The following is a 20,000-nucleotide window of genomic DNA, read 5'->3' on the forward strand; positions in this document are numbered from 1 at the left end:
ATTAACACACTCCCCCACACAATTAAAATAAAAATTTTGTATGTTAAAAAGAAAAAGAATTTTAAATTCAGAATTTTAAATAATTGCCGTAAAAATGATTTAAATAACAAAATTAATTCAGGTCGCTGTTGAAAACGACAAGCCAACAACAGCCGAGTACTACTTTGCTAAATCCAAAAAACCAAAGGATCCTTTCAATTTCCAAACTTTTGCGACAAATTACAACCCGAATCTAAAACTCCGACCCATTCGAAACCCGAGGATTGAATTTACAAAATTAACCCCCGAATCCGTAGAGGGTCCTACCCTGCCTCTTGAGAGCATAGACGACGTCCATGGCGGTGACCGTCTTCCTGCGGGCGTGCTCGGTGTACGTCACAGCGTCACGGATCACGTTCTCCAAGAAGATCTTGAGGACGCCTCTGGTCTCCTCGTAGATTAGCCCGCTGATTCTCTTCACCCCGCCTCTTCTGGCCAGCCTCCGAATCGCCGGCTTGGTGATGCCCTGGATGTTGTCGCGGAGGACCTTACGGTGCCGTTTCGCTCCGCCCTTGCCCAGGCCCTTGCCTCCCTTTCCGCGTCCTGACATCTTCGATGATTACGGTGCCGTTGTTAGAGAGTTTGGTGAGAGAGTGGAGTGTGCGGTGAGCTGTGGTGCGAGACAGGTAAAGTTGCCTTTATAGCGGGGGAAGGGTGAGAGCTGACGATCCGCGGCTTTGAGTTTGGATGATTTTGAGACGTTGATGAAGTGTAGATCGACGGTGCGTGTTGTTTGGGGATATGCGTGACGCGGATCGTTGTTTTGTTTTGGGCGGGATTTGAATCGAGAGATCTGGAAATTTTGAAGCGAGTTTCCCGCTATTTTCAAATTACCGTTTTGGCCTGCCAAATAATTGGCGGTAGGCTTATAAATTTCGTGTAAATAGCTACTAACTATAAATTTGAGCTGATTATAATTGTGTAACGTCACAAATTATATGTCTTGTTGTAAATATTATGTGGATGGTCCACATGAATAGTTTGTTATTATTTATGCACAGTATTTTCACTATTTATTTGTGGAAAATTTGTAAAGTGAATAGTGATTTCTTTTGTTTATATAAAGGAAGAATAGATAGATGAATGAGAGAGTTCACGGGAAGGAAAGAGAGGAAGGAAGGAAGAGGAAGAGAGAGAAGGAAGAGGAAGAGAGAAAATAGAGGAAGATGAGAGGAGATAATAGAGAGAGTTATCTTTGTACTCCTATTATTTTAAATTATAATGAAAGCACCACTGCTGCCCCGAGGACGTACTCTAGTCACACTGACTGTAGAGGAACCTCGTAAATTTTGTGTCTTGTTTCATTTATTCCACTGCACCCATAGTCGATTTTACAACACGTTATCAGCACGAGAAGCTCTCATGTCAGTGGAAAGCACAACGCCACAAATCATGTTCATCTCCTTCAGCTGGAATCTCACAGATAAGAAACAATTTTCATTTCATCTTCAAATCTCAGTACAATTGATTTTCTTGAAGCAACTATATATATTGTTGTATGACTGTATATCATCCTTTGCAGAAGCAAAAGAGTACATACTCAAAATTCGTAAAGAATTTGACAGCCACGTAAACAGCCTCTGAACTCCAACTTGCGGACCTCGGATTAAAATACTTTCTTCTTGAAAGTTGTTCGTCTGCTCAGTATCTACAACATATCAAAATTTCAGAAAATGTTAACGGTGCGATCGTCGCAGATGTCTGAAATACCAAACCAGTTTCCAATTTCCGCAGAAAATTGGGCAGCCACCTTATGAGTACCAAAACTCCATTTCGGTAGCTCAAATCGAAATTGTTTCTTCACGAAAGTTGTTTGGTATCCTCTTATCCATATCATACTAAATTTTGAACTAAATCTAACGGTTTGATATTCTCATAAGTTGCAGACACTCTTGACTCCAAAACTTATGGGAACCGTTTCGACTTTTTCGAAACTTACCGGAGGAGGAACACCAATTGGAACTTATTGTTACTATTATTTACTGAGTAACCAAAATGACTTCGAACTGTGAAATAATAATAAAAATAAAAGGGATGAAACAAAAGAAGTGGCAGACCAAGAAAATGAAAAAGCAAAACATGAGGACTTAATCATTGCATTTTCTGTTTTGACATATTTATGTGCATGGTGTTGGTTTAAAGCCCATGTCACAAATTCTACTTATTTAAAGCAATTTATTTACAGTGGGTAGAATTATTACCCTTTGCTTTAAAGCTTTGATATTTATGTGCATGGTGTTGGTTTAAAGCCCATGTCACAAGTTCTATTTACTTTAAAGCAATTTATTTATCATGGACGGTTTTACCACCTACTGCTTTAAGTTTTGATTTATGTGAATGGTGCTGAATTAAAGCCCTTGTCACAAGCTTTATTTACTTAAATGCAATTTATTTACTATGATTGGAATTACCGCCTATTGCTTTAATTTATTTATTGTACTTATCTTTTGTTACTATGAGTATATACAGGACCTGAAGTTCCTTGATCAGATCAGAACCTGCAGTTTCTTGATCCTCATCATATAAAATGATTGGACCCGAAGTTCCATCATACAAAAGGATCTGGCATGAAGTCCCTTGATCCTGAAGATCAGGACATGAAGTTCCTAGATGAGTACCGTAAGTTTGAAGTGCCGCAGTGCCTTAACTTAATTGTAATAAAAGCCATAAGAGTCTCAGTTTACAGACTATTAAATAAGGACCAGAAGTTCCTTATGTCCATACTCAAAATGGTTTAGCAGAAGCCTTTATTAAGCGAATGAAATTAATTTCCCGCGCTCTGCTCATGAAAACGAAATTGCCAATTTTCTACATGGGGACATGTAAACTTTACATGATGCATTATTAATTCGGTTGAGACATGTTACCGACCATCAATACTTCTCAGTACAACTCGGGTTTGGAACCAACCAAACATTATACATTTACGAGTTTTTGGTTGTGTTGTCTATGTGCCTGTAAGACTGCCACAACGTACTGAAATGAGGCATCATTGCAGATTAGGCATTGATGTTGAACACCATCTATCATTCAATATTTGGAATTCTTGATTGGGGATATGTTTACCGCATGGTTTGCAGACTGTCATTTTGATAAGACAATTTTCCTGCCATTAGGGGGAGAAAATAATATCGTTCCAGAAGAACGATGAGAAAATATCATTCCAAAAGAATGATGAGAAAAGACCGTTCCAGAAGAACGAAGAGAATTTGTCTTATTTTGATTCACGAAGCAATCAATGAGAAAATGAAATATGAATAATTGAATGATGCAACGAAAGTGATGAAATCATATATACTTACTGCAAATGTGCCTACAAGAATTGATGTCTCTGTTGGATAAAATAATGAGACAGTAAATGATTTATCTGTTGCACGCCTGAAGCGTGGCAGATTTTTAGACTCAAAAGGTTCAGTTATTCGAAAGAAGAATAATATGGCACTACTGAATTATTGCATTCCCGAAGCATAACTGTTGCATGCCAGAAGCATGACAGTCGCCGCATGGATACACGTCCCAGATAGGACAATCCGTAGACATGGGAATGTTGATGTCTCATACATGAAGCATAATAGACATATAGGTTCCAATGACTCAACTCCCGAAAGTGGAGATTAAAATCCAAGCTTTATAACGCTCAAGAGGAGGTTATGATCCACATTCTCTAAATTATGACTATCCTGGAAGAGATAGCGTCATGCCCTTGAAGAGGCAATGGATATCCAAAGAAATGAAAAGCTTTTATGCATGCGCATGCACATGAGAATATGGGATCACAGATTGATGATAACCAATGGTAATTTTGGTTTTTACAAGTAGCTACTAAATTCATCAATGAGCTGTGTTAATATTGAGTCACGTTCTTTTGTTCGTCGACAAAAGAAAAATTATTGGCCAAAATGGAGAAAGGCAATTCCATTACAATTTTGTAAGAACGTGGGCAAATGAACCTATATATATTTGAATACAATACAAATAGCCAAAAGATGTTGAACCCAGGAGGTTACATTGGGCATTTGTAATACAGTGAAATACACTCACATGATATGACACAAGGTTGTAAACAAGTTCATATGAATGGAGAATTATATACGAAGGGTTGTGAGTCGCCCACATTATATCTTCATAAGTAAATCCCTCAAGTATACATGGGAGCAAATTGCTCTGTATAAATTCCAAAGGAAAATGTGTCATGAAGTGTAGAAAATCCTTGAAGGATTCAAATTGCTTGAAGTAAGCCCCTGAAGGGTAAATCATAAAATATATACTCAATATCAATGGATGATATAAATTGCCTTAGTGAGTACTATCAGTATGATATTGTTGCAACATACTAAAATCTCTTGCAAGAGTCAATGACATTAAATTAGAACTTTTGAAGAGTTGATGATATTAAATTGGGACTCCTGAAGAGTCTAGAAAAATTATAAAGTGTTAAAGGAATTATTGTCTCGAGCTGCAGATCGAACAATCTACCAACACGAATCTTATCCATGATGTTTATGATATTAAAAGAACCATATGGATTGAAGATTATGAGTTGAATACTCATATGATGAAGACACTAAGAATAATAATTTATCTTCGTGAGGGTAAAGATAAATTAATATTTGGTCCAGAAGTACCACATCTTAGTGAAGTATATGCTTTATTGTATTTGGCACAATACATTGAATGAAATAAAGCTTATTTATTAATATCTCCAAGAAATTACAGATATATACATACACATGAGTTAAAACAAACAAACAGGATGGAGCCTTCACAAAGGTTGCTCATGTGAAGCCTCAGTACTCGGAAGTACCCTAGAAGGGGGAGGCACTGGAGATTGATCATGTGGCACCCCAGTACTTAGCAAAACACCAGAAGGGGAAGGCATCAGTTGCTTTCGGAATCTAGCAACAAACCTCTGGTGATCACTTTGAATTCGACTTTCAGATTCCTGCAGTTGGTCGAGCTTTCTTTTCATGCTCGTAGAGTAACTATTTGCAAGCACGTGTAACACCCTATTCTCGTGCTTGAGCCCTCTGATCTCTTGTTTAAGACTTGCCACATCTGCCATCAATAATTCAACTTGGCGAGTTTGAGCAAGTAGGCGTTGGCCCATATTGGACACAGAGCCAGCACACTGAACACTGAGAGCCAAGGAGTCTTGAACGGCCGACTCTTCAGACCGTTCTGAAAGGATCTTGTTATCCCTTGGAGTGAGAAGATTCCTAGCTACCACAGTAGCGGTTATGTTATTCTTCATCACAGAGTCCCCAACCGTAAGAGGACCATTCGAAGATAAGAAGGACGGGCGCCGTATATTATCATGACGCTGCTCGTCTGTATCACTCCTAAGACTCAAATCTAATCAAATGTTAGATGGGCAAGTCATTTTTTAGAAATGATGAAGGAAAAACAGAGGTCAAATAAAATTTCAGAAGTGCAAGATAGAGGAAATTTCTACAGGCAGCAACTTTCTAAGCATACTCTTGAACACAATTGATGTCTCTATAAAAGAAGAGGCAGCATAACCACTTGTTCAAAGATCGAAGAGGCACCGCTCTCCGAATTTCAAAAGCCAGATTTTTCTGAATAAAGTTCGTTGGCATTTTTCAGACGTAATCCTAGCTTTTTCAGATGTCGCGTGCAATTTTGTCAAAGATCTCTGACAAAGTTGAAAACGCGTAAATCTTACTGTTCTATTTACACCACAGTTGCTGACAAGAGTAAAAGCACAGCACCACCACTTGCTATTGAGAAATCTCTATATATGTCGACCTCTGTTCTCCATAACAAGGCAGACCCGCAACACTGCAAGAATACCTAACTCTTCCTCATCTCCGAGAATGCATCTTCAACATAGCATCTCGAAATACTCAGTTTTCTTCCTCTCCGAGAATACCTCTTCAAACATGTCACACCAGAGCAAGATTATCACATATCTTCAGGGACCAGAGCAAGATTATCTCATATCATGCAATCTCCCTGTCATTTCCTTTGTCCTTGTTCTTACCTGCAAAGACAAGGATAAAGAAAGCAGTATGTCGGAACCTCCACTCAAACTCCAGGTAAGGAACAAACTGCTTGGAACCTTTCCCGATTGCTTACCTAGCTCTCGAGTAGTCATCTTCAACTGTTGTTGGAACTGGGTCTCCAGTCACCAAGAAGTGATGAACCATCCAAATGCAAGGGTTTGCATTCCACTTCTGCACCAGGGGACAAATCCTACAAGAGAAGATGCCACATATGCATGGGGGGGAAAAGCAGTGAAAATACTACTTAAGCAAGGGGAGCAAGTAAGGAAAGTGAAAATGATGCATTGAAGCATGTGGAGACAAGTGCAATGAACATATGCTGATTCATCCCCAACTAAGCCGAATATTACTTGTCACGTGAAGCTCCTCATGGTCCAATTTCATTCAAGATCAAGCTTCGAAGGTCCTTGAAGAAATCACAAGTCCGATTCAAGATCAAGTGTTCATTACTCTTGAATCAAATTCTGCTCCAAATAAAAGGAGTAAATTCTGATCTTCGATGCTAGTCTAGCAGACAGTCCTACAACCCAGTTCAAGAAAAAGGCTGTGGAAAGTTAACAATAAGTAAAGCAACTCTTTTAGCAACTCTTCTTACTAAGAGACTAAAGCAGAACAATCAACGATCAACCTAAATGATTTGAAATCAGGGGGAGATACTCATCAGGGGGAGCATCCAAGACATATCAAGATTTTAACGAGTCAATCGAAGACTTGTGGCCATCCAAGGGGGAGTGTTGTAAATATTATGTGGATGGTCCACATGAATAGTTTGTTATTATTTATGCACAATATTTTCACTATTCATTTGTGGAAAATTTGTAAAGTGAATAGTGCTTTCTTTTGTTTATATAAAGGAAGAATAGATAGATGAATGAGAGAGTTCACGGGAAGGAAAGAGAGGAAGGAAGGAAGAGGAAGAGAGAGAAGGAAGAGGAAGAGAGAAAATAGAGGAAGATGAGAGGAGATAATAGAGAGAGTTATCTTTGTACTCCTATTATTTCAAATTATAATGAAAGCACCACTGCTGCCCCGAGGACGTACTCCAGTCACACTGACTGTAGAGGAACCTCGTAAATTTTGTGTCTTGTTTCATTTATTCCACTGCACCCATAGTCGATTTTACAACATGTCTATTTATATAAATTTCATATTAATGGAATTTTCTTTGTCAAACAAAAGATGATGAAGAGATTATTTAATCTTTTGTCATAGAAAAAATTATAGACAATAATTTAATTTCACCAAAACTAAATTTTGTTTTTTTTATTAAAACTTCACTTATGGTCTAAAATATCCATAATATCCCGATATTTCAATTGAAATTTCCGTGTTTTTGGACTACCGATATTTTTTTGGACTATTGATATTTCTGATATCATCGATATTTTTTGACCTTGCTAAGTCACTCATGTATCTTACCATGCAATGTATAAAGTGTAAAATATTGTACTAATTCATTATATATAAATGATTATAGTGTGTTTAAATTTCTTTTATTAATTACTACATATTTTCTACACTCACAATGTTTGCCAGCTCTCTATATAATCAACTTAAATCAGTTATATCTATCATGCAATACATTTGCTTCCAAGTTTTTGTGATAAACTAATAGATAATTGACTAAATAAATATTCTGCAAAGTTTCAATAAAAATTTCCAAGTTTTTCTTATAATTTCCGTGGTTTTTATTCAATTTTTATCGATATCGATAATATACCGATATTTCCATCGAAATTTTCGTATTTTTAGACTACCGATATTTCCGATATCATCTGTAACATCCCAGATCGCCTAGGGAAGTGATCCTTAAATGTATATTCTCATCCTTACCTAGCACAATGCCTTTTGGGAGCTCACTGGCTTTGGGTTCCGTAGGAACTCCGAAGTTAAGCGAGAAGGAAGCCAGAGCACTCCCAGGATGGGTGACCCACTGGGAAGTTGCTCGTGCGTTCCCAAAAACAAAACCGTGGGGGAATGGTAAGCCTAAAGCGGACAATCGTGTTACAGTGGTGGAACATGCTCGGGATGTGGTGGACTCGGGCCGGGATGTGACAGAATGATATCAGAGCCAATCTCTAGGCGGAAGTGTGCCGACGAGGACGTCGGGCCCCTAAGGGGGGTGGATTGTAACATCCCAGATCGCCTAAGGGAGTGATCCTTAAATGTATATTCTCATCCTTACCTAGCACGAAGCCTTTTGGGAGCTTACTGGCTTCGGGTTCCGTAGGAACTCCAAAGTTAAGCGAGTAGGAGGCCAGAGCACTCCCAGGATGGGTGACCCACTGGGAAGTTGCTCGTGCGTTCCCAAAAATAAAACCGTGGGGGAATAGTAAGCCTAAAGCGGACAATCGTGTTACAGTGGTGGAACAGGCTCGGGATGTGGTGGACCCGGGCCGGGATGTGACAGAATGATATCAGAGCCAATCTCTAGGCGGAAGTGTGCCGACGAGGACGTCGGGCCCCTAAGGGGGGTGGATTGTAACATCCCAGATCGCCTAAGGGAGTGATCCTTAAATGTATATTCTCATCCTTACCTAGCACGAGGCCTTTTGGGAGCTTACTGGCTTCGGGTTCCGTAGGAACTCCAAAGTTAAGCGAGTAGGAGGCCAGAGCACTCCCAGGATGGGTGACCCACTGGGAAGTTGCTCGTGAGTTCCCAAAAACAAAACCGTGAGGGAATGGTAAGCCCAAAGTGGACAATATCGTGCTACTGTGGTGGAACAGGCTCGGGATGTGATGGACCCGAGCGGGGATGTGACATCATCAATATTTAATACCTTACATGTGATCAGCATATATCCAATATTAAAAAACAAGAAAATAAAAACTTTTATTTCCACTCCCACGTTCTCTCTCTCTCTCTCTCTCTCTCTCTCTCTCTCTCTCTCTCTCTCTCTCAAAACACAAAAACAAAACATTTCACACACACAAAGTGTGTAAACATGTTGCTAGTTACGTATGAATAAATGGGCTTTCGAAATAAGTGTAAAAAGAAGTTTTTCGAATTATTACCTTCGAGCACCCTAGGAATTTGAATCATTTTTGTGCCCTCTTGTTAATTCTCTTTTATTCCTCCCATCATTACAACAAAATATCATATTCATGTTCTTCAAAATATTTTTATTATGCAAAATCTATTATAATTCGTATTTAAACATTTGTAATAAACTATTTAAAAAATAAATTTAAACATATTTGAACCTTTTTTTTTGTTTTGATAATTTTTCTTTTACCTAAATTTAAACTACATATTAAAAGAATCCTACTTGTCAATCAGAAGACGATGAAAGACTATTTAACAAAACAAATTTTTGCTGTTTTTTTTTTTAACCACAACAACATGTGATATTTACATCTCTAATTTAAAAAAGAAAATTAAAAAATATACACTAAATATACATTTTAACATCTCTATATTATTCACTAATTTTTTTACTTTTGGGTTTAAATATTCTACGAAATATACACTTGTTGCTCAGTAAATCGTAAATCCGCTTCCAAATACATTATAAAGATTTCCTTAATGCTCATGGAAAATATTTTTCAAAAATAAAAAATTTGCATTTCTTACAAAAGAAACGTTGCTAAATATTCACGGTTTTCAATCGATTTTGCACATTCGTACATAAATCACTGTTCAATCAATTTATTGTCACATTCGCCTCATTGTGAAGTTTTGAAAATTAACCAATGCTTGTGGTTCAAGTGGTAAGGAGTTTGTTCCCCTTAAGCAAGGTCTCGAGTTCGAGCATTGTGAATGAAGCAGCCATCATTGGAATAGCTTGCCCCGCGAATGGGGTCCGACCCAGCTTGAAGGATTAGTCCTCACCTACGTGCGGGGGATACCCTGGACTCATAAAAAAAAAAAAGTTTTGAAAATTAAGGTGAGACTTTCCGTTGAGATTCTTGAGTGCAGAACCCCATTTGACAATGTTTTAGGCCTCACTACTATGTTTTTAACTTATTTTTTTAGTTTTCGGCTTAAATATTCCACTAAATATAGATTTGTTGCTCAATAAATTGTAAAACTACTTCCAAAATCCTTAAAAAGTTTAAATAAATGCTCGGGAAAAATATTTTGTGAAAATAAAAAATTTGCATTTTTGTGAAAAAATCTCATATCCCGACCCGAGGTCCACCACATCCCGGGCCCGCTCCATCGCTGTAACACGATATTGTCCGTTTTGGGCCCCGACCACACCCTCACGGTTTTGTTTTTGGGAACTCACACGAGAACTTCCCAGTGGAACACCCATCATGGGAGTGCTCTCATGCGCTACCCTCAACTTCCGAGTTCCGATGAACTCCGAAGTCAGTAAGCTCCTAAAAGGCCTCGTGCTAGGTAGGGATGAGAATATACATTTAAGGATCAATCTCATGGGTGATGTGGGATGTTACAATCCAACCCCTTTAAGGGGCCCGACGACCTCGTCGGCACACCACGACCAGAGTTAGGCTCTGATACCATTTTGTCATATCCCGGGTCCGTTCCACCACCGTAGCACGATATTGTCCGTTTTGTGCCCTGACCACGCCCTCACGGTTTTGTTTCTGGGAACTCACATGAGAACTTCCAGTGAGTCACCCATCATAGGAGTGCTCTCATGCGCTACTCGCTTAACTTCCGAGTTCCGATGAATTCTGAAGCCAGTGAGCTCTCAAAAGGTCTCGTGCTAGGTAGGTGATAAGCTCATGTTTATATATATTTTACATCAAATTCACTTGTCTTTTCTTAGTTAGTTCCTTGTATTTTTTAGCTATTTACTTTGTTTTTGTGTTTTGTGGGATGTGTCAAGCAAATAAAAGTAAAATAGCACAAGTGGGATTTTAAGTAACAAATTCCTTAAAAATGCCTGTGCAGATCAGCTGACTTTGGAAGCAAGTTGTGAATAGCTCATAATGAATTAGAGAATGAGCCTTATATGCTTGGAAATCTACGGATGTCTATTTTCTGGAGCATTTCACGGATTGTTAATATCATTTTTTCTAGAAGACGTTATGGCCGTTTTAACACTGAAAGGTTACCAAGAGGCTGAGCAGTTTGTAACTGCAATGAAAGCAATAAACCCAATAAATCTAATAGCCAAAGTTGATGCAGCCAAGAACAAGTCAGCTGATACCTATTCAAATATAAGAGGAAATGGAAAAAAAGATGAGAATTAAGTGGGAGTAATTGGCATAAAGGCTACCCAAAGAGTTACAATTGTTTTACAATTTCCTCTCACTTGTTGTCATCACTAAATGGCTATTAGCGGGTGAGTTAAGGAGAAGAAAAGGATGCAGCAAGAATTGGTTTAAAAGCAGCGTTAGGGAATGAAGGAAATAGAGGAGGAGGCCTCGGTTGATTTCTTTCGGTTCTATCTTCTCAAACTCATGTCTATCTTTTATTTTAACTTAAAGATTGTGTGTAACTAAATTTTTAGTAGTTAGGGGCTGTTTTGAAGCCCCGAATATGATTGCAAGTTTGTTATGACATTTCATTTGAACTTTTATGAATGGACGAAAATTGGTTCACTACTTGTCTCATTGATGAATTCTTTATTTGTTTTCTATGGATGCATACGTAGTAAGCATATGTAGGATTATAACGCTATGAATATGTGTGTGTCTGCCCTTGTCGAATGAAGACCTACATATGTTCTAGAGTAGTACTTGTTAATTGCGATTAACATGTGAACCAATTTCTAGAATAAGTAAGACAACGCCAGTACTTACGATGCCTTGTGATGACTCAAACTCTTTTTGTTCTTAATGATTTCTACTTGTTAAATCTATGAACACGTTATAGATTGCATGCTAGGGACTAAGTTAAGTTGAAAACACCATTCTCTTAACATATTACATAAGAAAGAGTAATAGGTTGAGTTCTAAAATTGAGCCAACTTGAGCATCTTCATCCTGGAATAAAAGGAATTTGAATAAAACATAACATGTTTGCATGATTATTTGGTGGTGGATAGCAATTCCCCTAACTCGTTTTTCTTAATTTGTGAACTACCTAAAATCTATTTTTGTCCTGTTTTTGTTCGATTTAATTTAAATAGCAAATCAACTCCAAAAATCCCAAAAATTTGTAAGTGTAGATCTGTGTGTCTAGTATCTTCATATAAAATTTCATAGACTTTAGATAAGTGTAAGTCGGTCTAATAATTATTTTTCGGTGGCTGGTCAGTAGGGACAACAACCAGTTTTTGTGACATTTTAAATAGTTAGATAAAACAATCTTTTGCGGGAAAGACCCTTATTTTCATATGCTACAATTGACAAATCTTAGTGTTAATAAGGAAAATAAATAGGACATTTGTGTGCTACTTTGTGGTGTGCCTTTAATCCTATCAAATTTTTGGCGCTGTTGCCGGGGATTGTTATTTCTAATTACTTAGTTCTCTATTGTTTTCTTTTCTTGTCTAATTAGTGTTTTTGTTTTTATTTTTGTTTTTGTGTCAGGTACTCTTCGTAGTATATGCATACTCGAAGGTCCAAGAACCAGCTCTATGTCAAGATCTTTTGCAGAGCCAAGAACCATCTCTCCTTGGATGATTACTCTTGGTACCGTCCGGCTGCGGATGTAAAAGCAAGCGCTTATTGGGAGGCAACCCAATATTTATACTCATTGTCTTTTTATGTCATTGTCAATTTTCCATTTGTTTTTGTTTTCTGAATTTTCTTGCATGCTAAACTGAATATGATAGTTTGTTGTAGTGGTAAGAGAAATAACAAAAATGATTGAAATTCTTGGGGCTAACTTTCCTTGCCCATCCTTTTTCGAATGATTTAGTGTAATTGATTGTCACACTCTCTCTAGACCCAATCACATGGTAAACCCGACCACGGTAATGAGAATGGTTTTCCTCTCTTATGAGATTTTTTTTTTTTTCAACCATTGGAGCTAAAGATGTGCCTTCTTCCTTGTTCACAAAAACCCTTTTCTAAAGAGCAAAGAGAACAAAAGCAAGAGCAGCTTGACTTTCTGGCACCCTAGGAATTTGAATCATTTTCGTGCCTTTTTGTTAATTTCTCCTACAATTACAACAAACTATTATATTCATATTCTTCATAATATTTTTTTTCGTGCAAAATCTATTATAATTCGTGTTTAAACACTTGCAATCAATGATTTAAAACATAAATTTAAAGATATTTGAACCTTTTTTTTTGTTTTGATAATTTTTGTTTTACCTAAATCTAAACTACTTATTAAAAGAACTCTCTTTGTCAACCAAAAGATTGTTTAACAGTCGCCATTGGACATGAAAGGCTCTCTCCTTGAAATTCCATCTACATCTACTGCGTGCAAATCGAATGATGATAGGGCCCAAGTCCTCTCTATGAACATCACCTATCACCTCCTTTACCAAGTCATGTTCTCTCTTTCAAATTTGATTCATATCTTCACCATATTTTTATAATTATAATCTGTTTGTTGGAAATTCAAGCAATTTGGCATTTGGGCCAACGTCAACTAGCTTCAAATCGAGGCCGTTCGACTAATGATGCAGTTGGGGTGAAAAAAAAAATGGATTTAGATATTTGAGGTTATTTTAGGAATAATTGGGGTGGATTAATAGGATTTTAGTTTTTTAATTTTGGGAAAATTAGGTTCACATCCTTCTTTTTGTTACTCCATTGATTAAAATCCTATTCATTTTCAATTTTTGATCAAGGTCCTTGGGTATTAATAACATCATTAATTATTTGAATAATAAAATATTTTTATTTTTAAATATATTCCTTTTGTGTTAAAAATATTACAATTAGTATATTTATATTTATGGCTAAATTTTTTATCATATATTTTTATTTTTAGTTTGTACCAATTTTTAATTTGCAAATATTTTTTAATTTGTACCAATTTTCTTTTCATTTTTAATTTGTACCCATATATTAGTTTCTTTTTGTGCCCATATTTTTTAAAGTTTTATTTGTGTTTGTACCCATGTGTATACCATCACGTGACATTGTATATTTAATCAATGATAGAAAAATTACATATGGTATATTTATGTTTTTTGCCTAAACTTTGTATCATATATTTATATTTTTAGTTTGTACCCACTTTTAATTTGCAACATTTTTTTTTTAATTTGTAGTATTTTCTTTTTAGTTTTATTTTGTACCCATTTATTAATTTCTTTTAGCACCTATATTTTTAAAAATTCATTTGTACTCATAATTTTTAATCTTTTATTTGTATCCTAATTTATTTATAATGTACCCATTTCTTCTTTATTAATGTACCACTTTGTTATATGTGAAATGTACCAATTTTTTTAACACTATGGATACATTCTTTTGCCATTTATTATTTCTTATTTTTACATAGTTTTTATCCATTTATTCAATTAAAATGTTTGAATTTTTTTATTATAACCATTTCTAATAGTATTAAAATGAGGGATTTTAAATTTATAGGATTATAAATCTCCTAAAATATCAAACAATTAATGTCAAAACTATAAGAATATAAATATTAATAGTAATATAATGAGGTGTACAAAGTCAAGGGACCTTGATCAAACTTTGAATACTATTAAGGTTTTAATCAAAGAATGTTAAGAATTAGGGACCGCAATCAAATTATCCCTTTAATTTTTTATGGTGGGTGAGATTATAATGTGGGGGTGTAGAAATAATTAAAGTGTTAAAACGCACCTATCTTAAACGATGATATCATTGGGTAGATTATCTCCATTTTTTCAGCTTTCATCAACTTTGCATGTAGTTAAATATTAAGTGTAGAAATAAAGTTATAGACTTAAAGTGTCAGTATTTTAGACGTAATTAAATTAGACATGCAATTTGCAAAAATAAAAAAAAAAAATAAAGTGTTTTTTGTTTTCCAGATACAGCCAACGACATGTCGTTAATATGATTTGTATTTTGGAAAGGAAAGCCTGTGGCCACGAGAACAAGTAGCAGGAAGACAAGAATAGAGAAGAAAGGAAGACTATAAATCCGTTTCATTCCTTGTCCGTCTTCATTGTGTCTCTCCCGTCTTTGCTTTCCCATTCCATTTCCTTTGCTTTTGCTTTTCTGCGGCATTTCGTCGAGCAGGTTTTCTTCGATGTTTTTGTTCACGAATTGTTTACACATACAACAGACATGTATGGTTCATCTTCTTATCCGTTTTAAATGTGTGCTTTTCTTTTAATTACAGAAACCATGATTAGGTTGTTTAAAGTGAAAGAAAAGCAAAAGGAAACAGCTGAAAATGCAAAGGAGAATGGTCTCGTAAAGAAGCAAAGTGCAGGAGAATTGCGTCTTCATAGAGGTAAATACGATTTTAGGACGTAAATATGTTATGATTTGCTGCAATGTGGTACAAAGTTATACTTTTGCATGCATGTTAAGTTCCTAAACACACGTTTAACTCCAACGTACGTAAAGGCAAGGTTTCGGTGTTTATTTTAATTCCTTCAACCAGTCCTTCAATTGTATTATGACACAGAACCGAGCGTAGCCGACCCCACTTAGTGGGAAAATGACGCATGTTAAGTTCCTAAACACACATTTAACTCCAACGTATGTAAAGGCAATGTTTCGGTGTTTATTTTAATTCTTTCAACCAGTCCTTCAATTGTATTATTACATAGAACCGAGCGTAATGACGTTTTAGGATTCATACAGCCGACTCTACTTAGTGGAAAAATGCTTTGTTGTTGTTGTGTTGTTGTTGTTGTTTGTTGTTGTTGTGAGTTGAACATGCCATAAGAATGCAAAATTTCATTCCCCAATGGAAAGGATGATTTGATGGACTTTGAGTTGTTGTCGTCGTCGTCGTCGTCCTTCAATTGTATTAAGTTGTTGTCTTGTAGATATAAGTGAGTTGAACATGCCAGAAGAATGCAAGATTTCATTCCCCAATGGAAAGGATGATTTGATGGACTTTGAGATCACCATTACACCTTATCGGGGATATTATATGTAAGTAAACTTTGATCCGAAGCTTAATTTGGCTCTCTATACGTTGTTTGGATTTTGCAACTTCGATGTCATCTTGCTGAATCCGACATTTTGTACCTCTTTTCGTAGGGGTGGTGGGTTTGTCTTCTCATTTAAAGTTCCCGCAGTCTACCCTCACGAGCCTCCGAAGGTCAAGTGCAAAACCAAGGTAACGAAACCTAAGTTATATCGGAACTTAACTTTCGAGTCTATTGGTTACGAACTTACGATCCAAACCATAATATATATATATATCTGGTGTTGTATAATGCATACCATCTGTGCAGATCTACCATCCCAACATCGACTTAGAAGGAAACACTTGCCTTAACATTCTTCGGGAAGACTGGAAACCTGTCTTGAATATAAACACTGTTATTTACGGATTGTATCACCTGTTCACGGTATCTCTAATCATAACACAAAATATTTGGTCACCTCATCCGTTTTGTTGTTACGAGGTTTTATTTGGATGTGTACCTTTTGTGGACTCAAATCCTACATTTCTTTATGCAGGAACCTAACCATGAGGACCCCTTGAATCAAGAAGCAGCAGATCTTTTGAGGGACAATCCAAAATTGTTCGGATTGAACGTGAGAAAATCGATCGAGGGAAACATATGGGTGGGAGGCGCCCATTTCCCTGGGTGCAAAACGGGCGACTTCTACTGATTCGGTTTATCTAGGGTTTCGCTTCTCCGTGGTCCAACCATGGTTGTATGAGGTTGAAGGGGTTTGTGTGTTTCTGGGGTGTTTTCTGCATTTTAGGTGAGTACTTGGTGGGGGATTGTCTTGTAGCAGGAGAGTGTGTACTAGTGTAATTTTGATCTTCCTTCCATTAATAACATGGCATCATGTTAAGGCTTGGTTTTGACTTTACTATTTCAATTTAATTGAATCAATGTCGTGATCGCTGTTTGTTGATGGTTAGATAATTTGGAGATGCAGTTATTAATAAAACAACAATTCAACCCCAATCATTTACGATCTTATCCGCCAAACAGGGCATGTATAAAATCATAACTATTATACACATGATTTAGAATTTTGCTCATTCGGAGTATCAGACAAAACTTGTGAAAACATAAGAATCCTACTCCTCACTCTGGAACACCATAGAAAATCCTCTCTTCAAAGATGATGTTTAAAACCTGAATATGTGTGAAACAAAAAATTAATAATAATTCATGTGTTGTACCGGGTTGTAAAGCATTCGAAATATGCACTGAAATTTAAATTGCCACGAGAAAGAGTGAAACTCTAACAGGGAGAAGGAAACGTGAAGATATACTTAAATACAAGGCAATCTTATATGTTGCAAAGAACATTTGGAACCTCCTAGCTTTGTACCCTGACCCTAGCTAAATTTGTTGTTAGATACTACCCACCACATACTTCCGTTGGCGATGAAACGAGAATCCGAAAAAAGTACAGATCTTGCTAATTAAATTGAGGAAGACGCCTCTCCAAAACAGCTAAGAGCTCCCTGCACTGGTTCACCCCATCTAACACTCCACCACCAAGCCTTATCACAGCTTCAACAAGCTGCCCTCTCAACCTTTGCGACACCAAACGGCTGCCTGCTGCATTGACACACTCCCTATATAGTGGCAGGTAAGCAATGGCTACCCTCAACTCGGGAGGTAGAACAGCCAAGCAGATGGGAGATTCACCCCACTTTAAAACCCTCACAATGTTCATGTAATGTTCTTGTCCTTGCTGTATTCCGTCTGAGAAAGCTCTTTCTGACCAATGCTCCTGAAGAAACGCCCTTAGCTCAGGATTGGCATCATCATCATCGCCAGACCCAGCAAATGTGTCTGCAACAGTATAAGTAGTTGCAGGGTCACCTAAGAAATCAGAACCAAGAAGAAATGCAACACCTTTAAGAGAATTAACACCGCCTACTCTACCAACAGCCTTGAGAATATTAAAGCTTCGTTGTGCAAGAAGATCATCAGGAAGTTGATGAAGGAGATAGGCTGCAACATCAGCTTGGTTGCTAGAAGTTGCAGCTACCAGAGCAATGCACAGTTCTGTGTCCCGGCAACCCATTTTTACAAACCACTCAACCACTGGCTTACAGCCGCTCTTAGCAGCTCCCAACAGAGGGGTCCTGAAATCCACGTTATTACCCTCTTCCACAAGACATTCCATAGTACCAAACCTAGAGTACAGGCAAGCAAAATTAAATGCCCAGTCAGCATCGACGTTCAGGTTGTTAATTCGGGCAGCCTTCAATATGATGCGCACAATCTCTGTATTCCCAAAACTAGACGCTTGAACCAAAGAATAATTGAAAATGCCACTCTCCACACCCCCTTTCACCAGCATACCAAACAAACCTGGTATTGCAGTAGTTTCCCAATTCCCAGATGTGCAACCCAGATCGAAAGAAGTAGAGGATAAATATAGGGGAAGGCAAGCAGCATAGAAGGCCATTGAGAAGTCTTTTGATGTAAGCTGGTTACCAGCAAGATCTAGAAAGGTTTTCAATGCCGATAACTGAAGTTGGATCTCATCAGCCTGTACGTTGTAATTAGCTCTATCCTTACTACCCCGATGACCACTAAAATTGAAGCCTGGCCCTATCCATTCAATAAACTCATGAATTTCCTTAGCAATAGGTTCTCCCTCTAATAACACATGACCATCGCATTCCAGGACAAAATCACGTAACCTTTGAGCCATTTCAGTGACTGCACATGCAATAGTACTTGTCGTTCGGCCATGAAAAGCTTGAACACACGATGCCATAAATGAAGTCCTCACAACAGCTGAGCCGAAGTCATGTGCACCATTGGCGACGATCTTCTCAATCAGACCCATGATTGCATTGCTTTCTTCCTGGGTGCTTAAGAACCATACTGAGTCCAAGGTGATGCACAAAGCATCATTCAGAGCTTGTGGACCAGCTAACAGAATCAAGCTCTCTGATAGCTTCCAATCATAAAAACTCACCGCACGCTGAAACAAGTTGTCCCACTCATTACTTTCTTGCGTTGTGAGTTTCTGTACTGGCCTAAATGTCTCACTTTTCTCCATATTATCGACCACAAACAAATCTACTCAAACTATCACTCAATTTTCACAAACAGAACCATCAAAGAGGAATAAGACGATAACGAAAGAAACCCATTTGCTCCATTGCCTCATTGCCGAATTTCAATTCCACCAAACCCAATTGATTAAATCGATCAAAAAATGCATAAATCACAAGCTGGTTTGCAAAAGATTATTTATTCCCTATTGCTCTTTTTTCTCCTTCGAGCATTACTCCAAGTTAACAAATTGAAAGCAAATTTCCCAACCGGCAACAGCAAAGAACCTAAAATCAAACCCTAAAATTCATGAATTTCTAAGCATGCTGGTGTGGAGAGACCACCCAAACCAAGCAAATCAGAGACACGAGTTCGAATTACCTGGCAATGGTTGGAGTATCACCGGAAAACTTATAAACCCTAATTTCGGCGAACCAAACCCAGACGTCGATAAACCTCCTACTCTGATTGATTGTGGTCGACTAGACTGCGACGAGAAAGAGCTTTGTCAATACTGGGTGTTTCATGGTTTCCCTCCTTATTGAGTCAAAGTATGTCATGCCTTGGTCTTCGGAAAGGTCCTGTATGTTATAAAGCTAACTTTTGCTAGCCGGTGCAACGTATCACATTGTTTAATTTCGTAATTATAACATAAAATAATTGCACTTAAAGAGAGACAGAAAGATATATTGATATTATTGTTTTCACTTCTTTTCTTTTATGTGTGTTATGATCATACATGAAATGTTTCTTTTATAGAGTTATATCCGTGAAGAATCATAAAAGTGAAATGCGTGACTTTTTGAAAAATATCATACAACAATAACAATGTTATTATTCTTAAGTCTTCCTTACTTTTCATCTTTGGCTAAAATATGTAGACATTCACTCCCACAACTTTTACGACACTATATTAGTATTATGATTTCACTAACATTACATGTATAAAAAT

At 37.2% G+C, this 20,000-nt stretch overlaps 2 protein-coding genes, 1 long non-coding RNA gene and 1 pseudogene across 3 annotated transcripts; 2 read left to right on the forward strand and 2 right to left on the reverse strand.

The window, feature by feature from the left end:
• Positions 1 to 59: 59 nt before the first annotated feature.
• LOC126618906 (histone H4) lies at positions 60 to 662 on the reverse strand. The gene has a single exon (XM_050287124.1). It carries the CDS (start codon positions 587 to 589, stop codon positions 278 to 280), a length of 312 nt encoding a protein of 103 aa, XP_050143081.1. The 5' UTR covers positions 590 to 662; the 3' UTR covers positions 60 to 277.
• A 326-nt stretch (positions 663 to 988) lies between these two features.
• On the forward strand, positions 989 to 3,098 carry LOC126618914 (uncharacterized). Its single transcript, XR_007621887.1, has 2 exons — positions 989 to 1,855; positions 2,509 to 3,098. It is a non-coding gene; the product is annotated as an uncharacterized LOC126618914 (long non-coding RNA).
• Positions 3,099 to 15,043: 11,945 nt separating this feature from the next.
• On the forward strand, positions 15,044 to 16,868 carry LOC126615178 (NEDD8-conjugating enzyme Ubc12-like; annotated as a pseudogene).
• A 341-nt stretch (positions 16,869 to 17,209) lies between these two features.
• On the reverse strand, positions 17,210 to 19,608 carry LOC126615098 (ankyrin repeat protein SKIP35-like). The gene is made up of 2 exons (XM_050282875.1): positions 19,430 to 19,608; positions 17,210 to 19,335 (listed from the first exon to the last, which is right to left on the reverse strand). Exon 2 carries the CDS (start codon positions 19,050 to 19,052, stop codon positions 17,448 to 17,450), a length of 1,605 nt encoding a protein of 534 aa, XP_050138832.1. The 5' UTR covers positions 19,053 to 19,335; positions 19,430 to 19,608; the 3' UTR covers positions 17,210 to 17,447.
• Between the last annotated feature and the right edge of the window lie 392 nt (positions 19,609 to 20,000).

This window comes from Malus sylvestris, chromosome 1 (genome assembly GCF_916048215.2).
Source record: "Malus sylvestris chromosome 1, drMalSylv7.2, whole genome shotgun sequence".
NCBI lineage: Eukaryota > Viridiplantae > Streptophyta > Magnoliopsida > Rosales > Rosaceae > Malus > Malus sylvestris.

Coding starts and splice junctions, on each gene's coding strand:
- LOC126618906 (XM_050287124.1), bottom strand. CDS start 589: ATGTCAGGACGCGGAAAGGGAGGCAAGGGCCTGGGCAAGGGCGGAGCG.
- LOC126615098 (XM_050282875.1), bottom strand. CDS start 19,052: ATGGAGAAAAGTGAGACATTTAGGCCAGTACAGAAACTCACAACGCAA.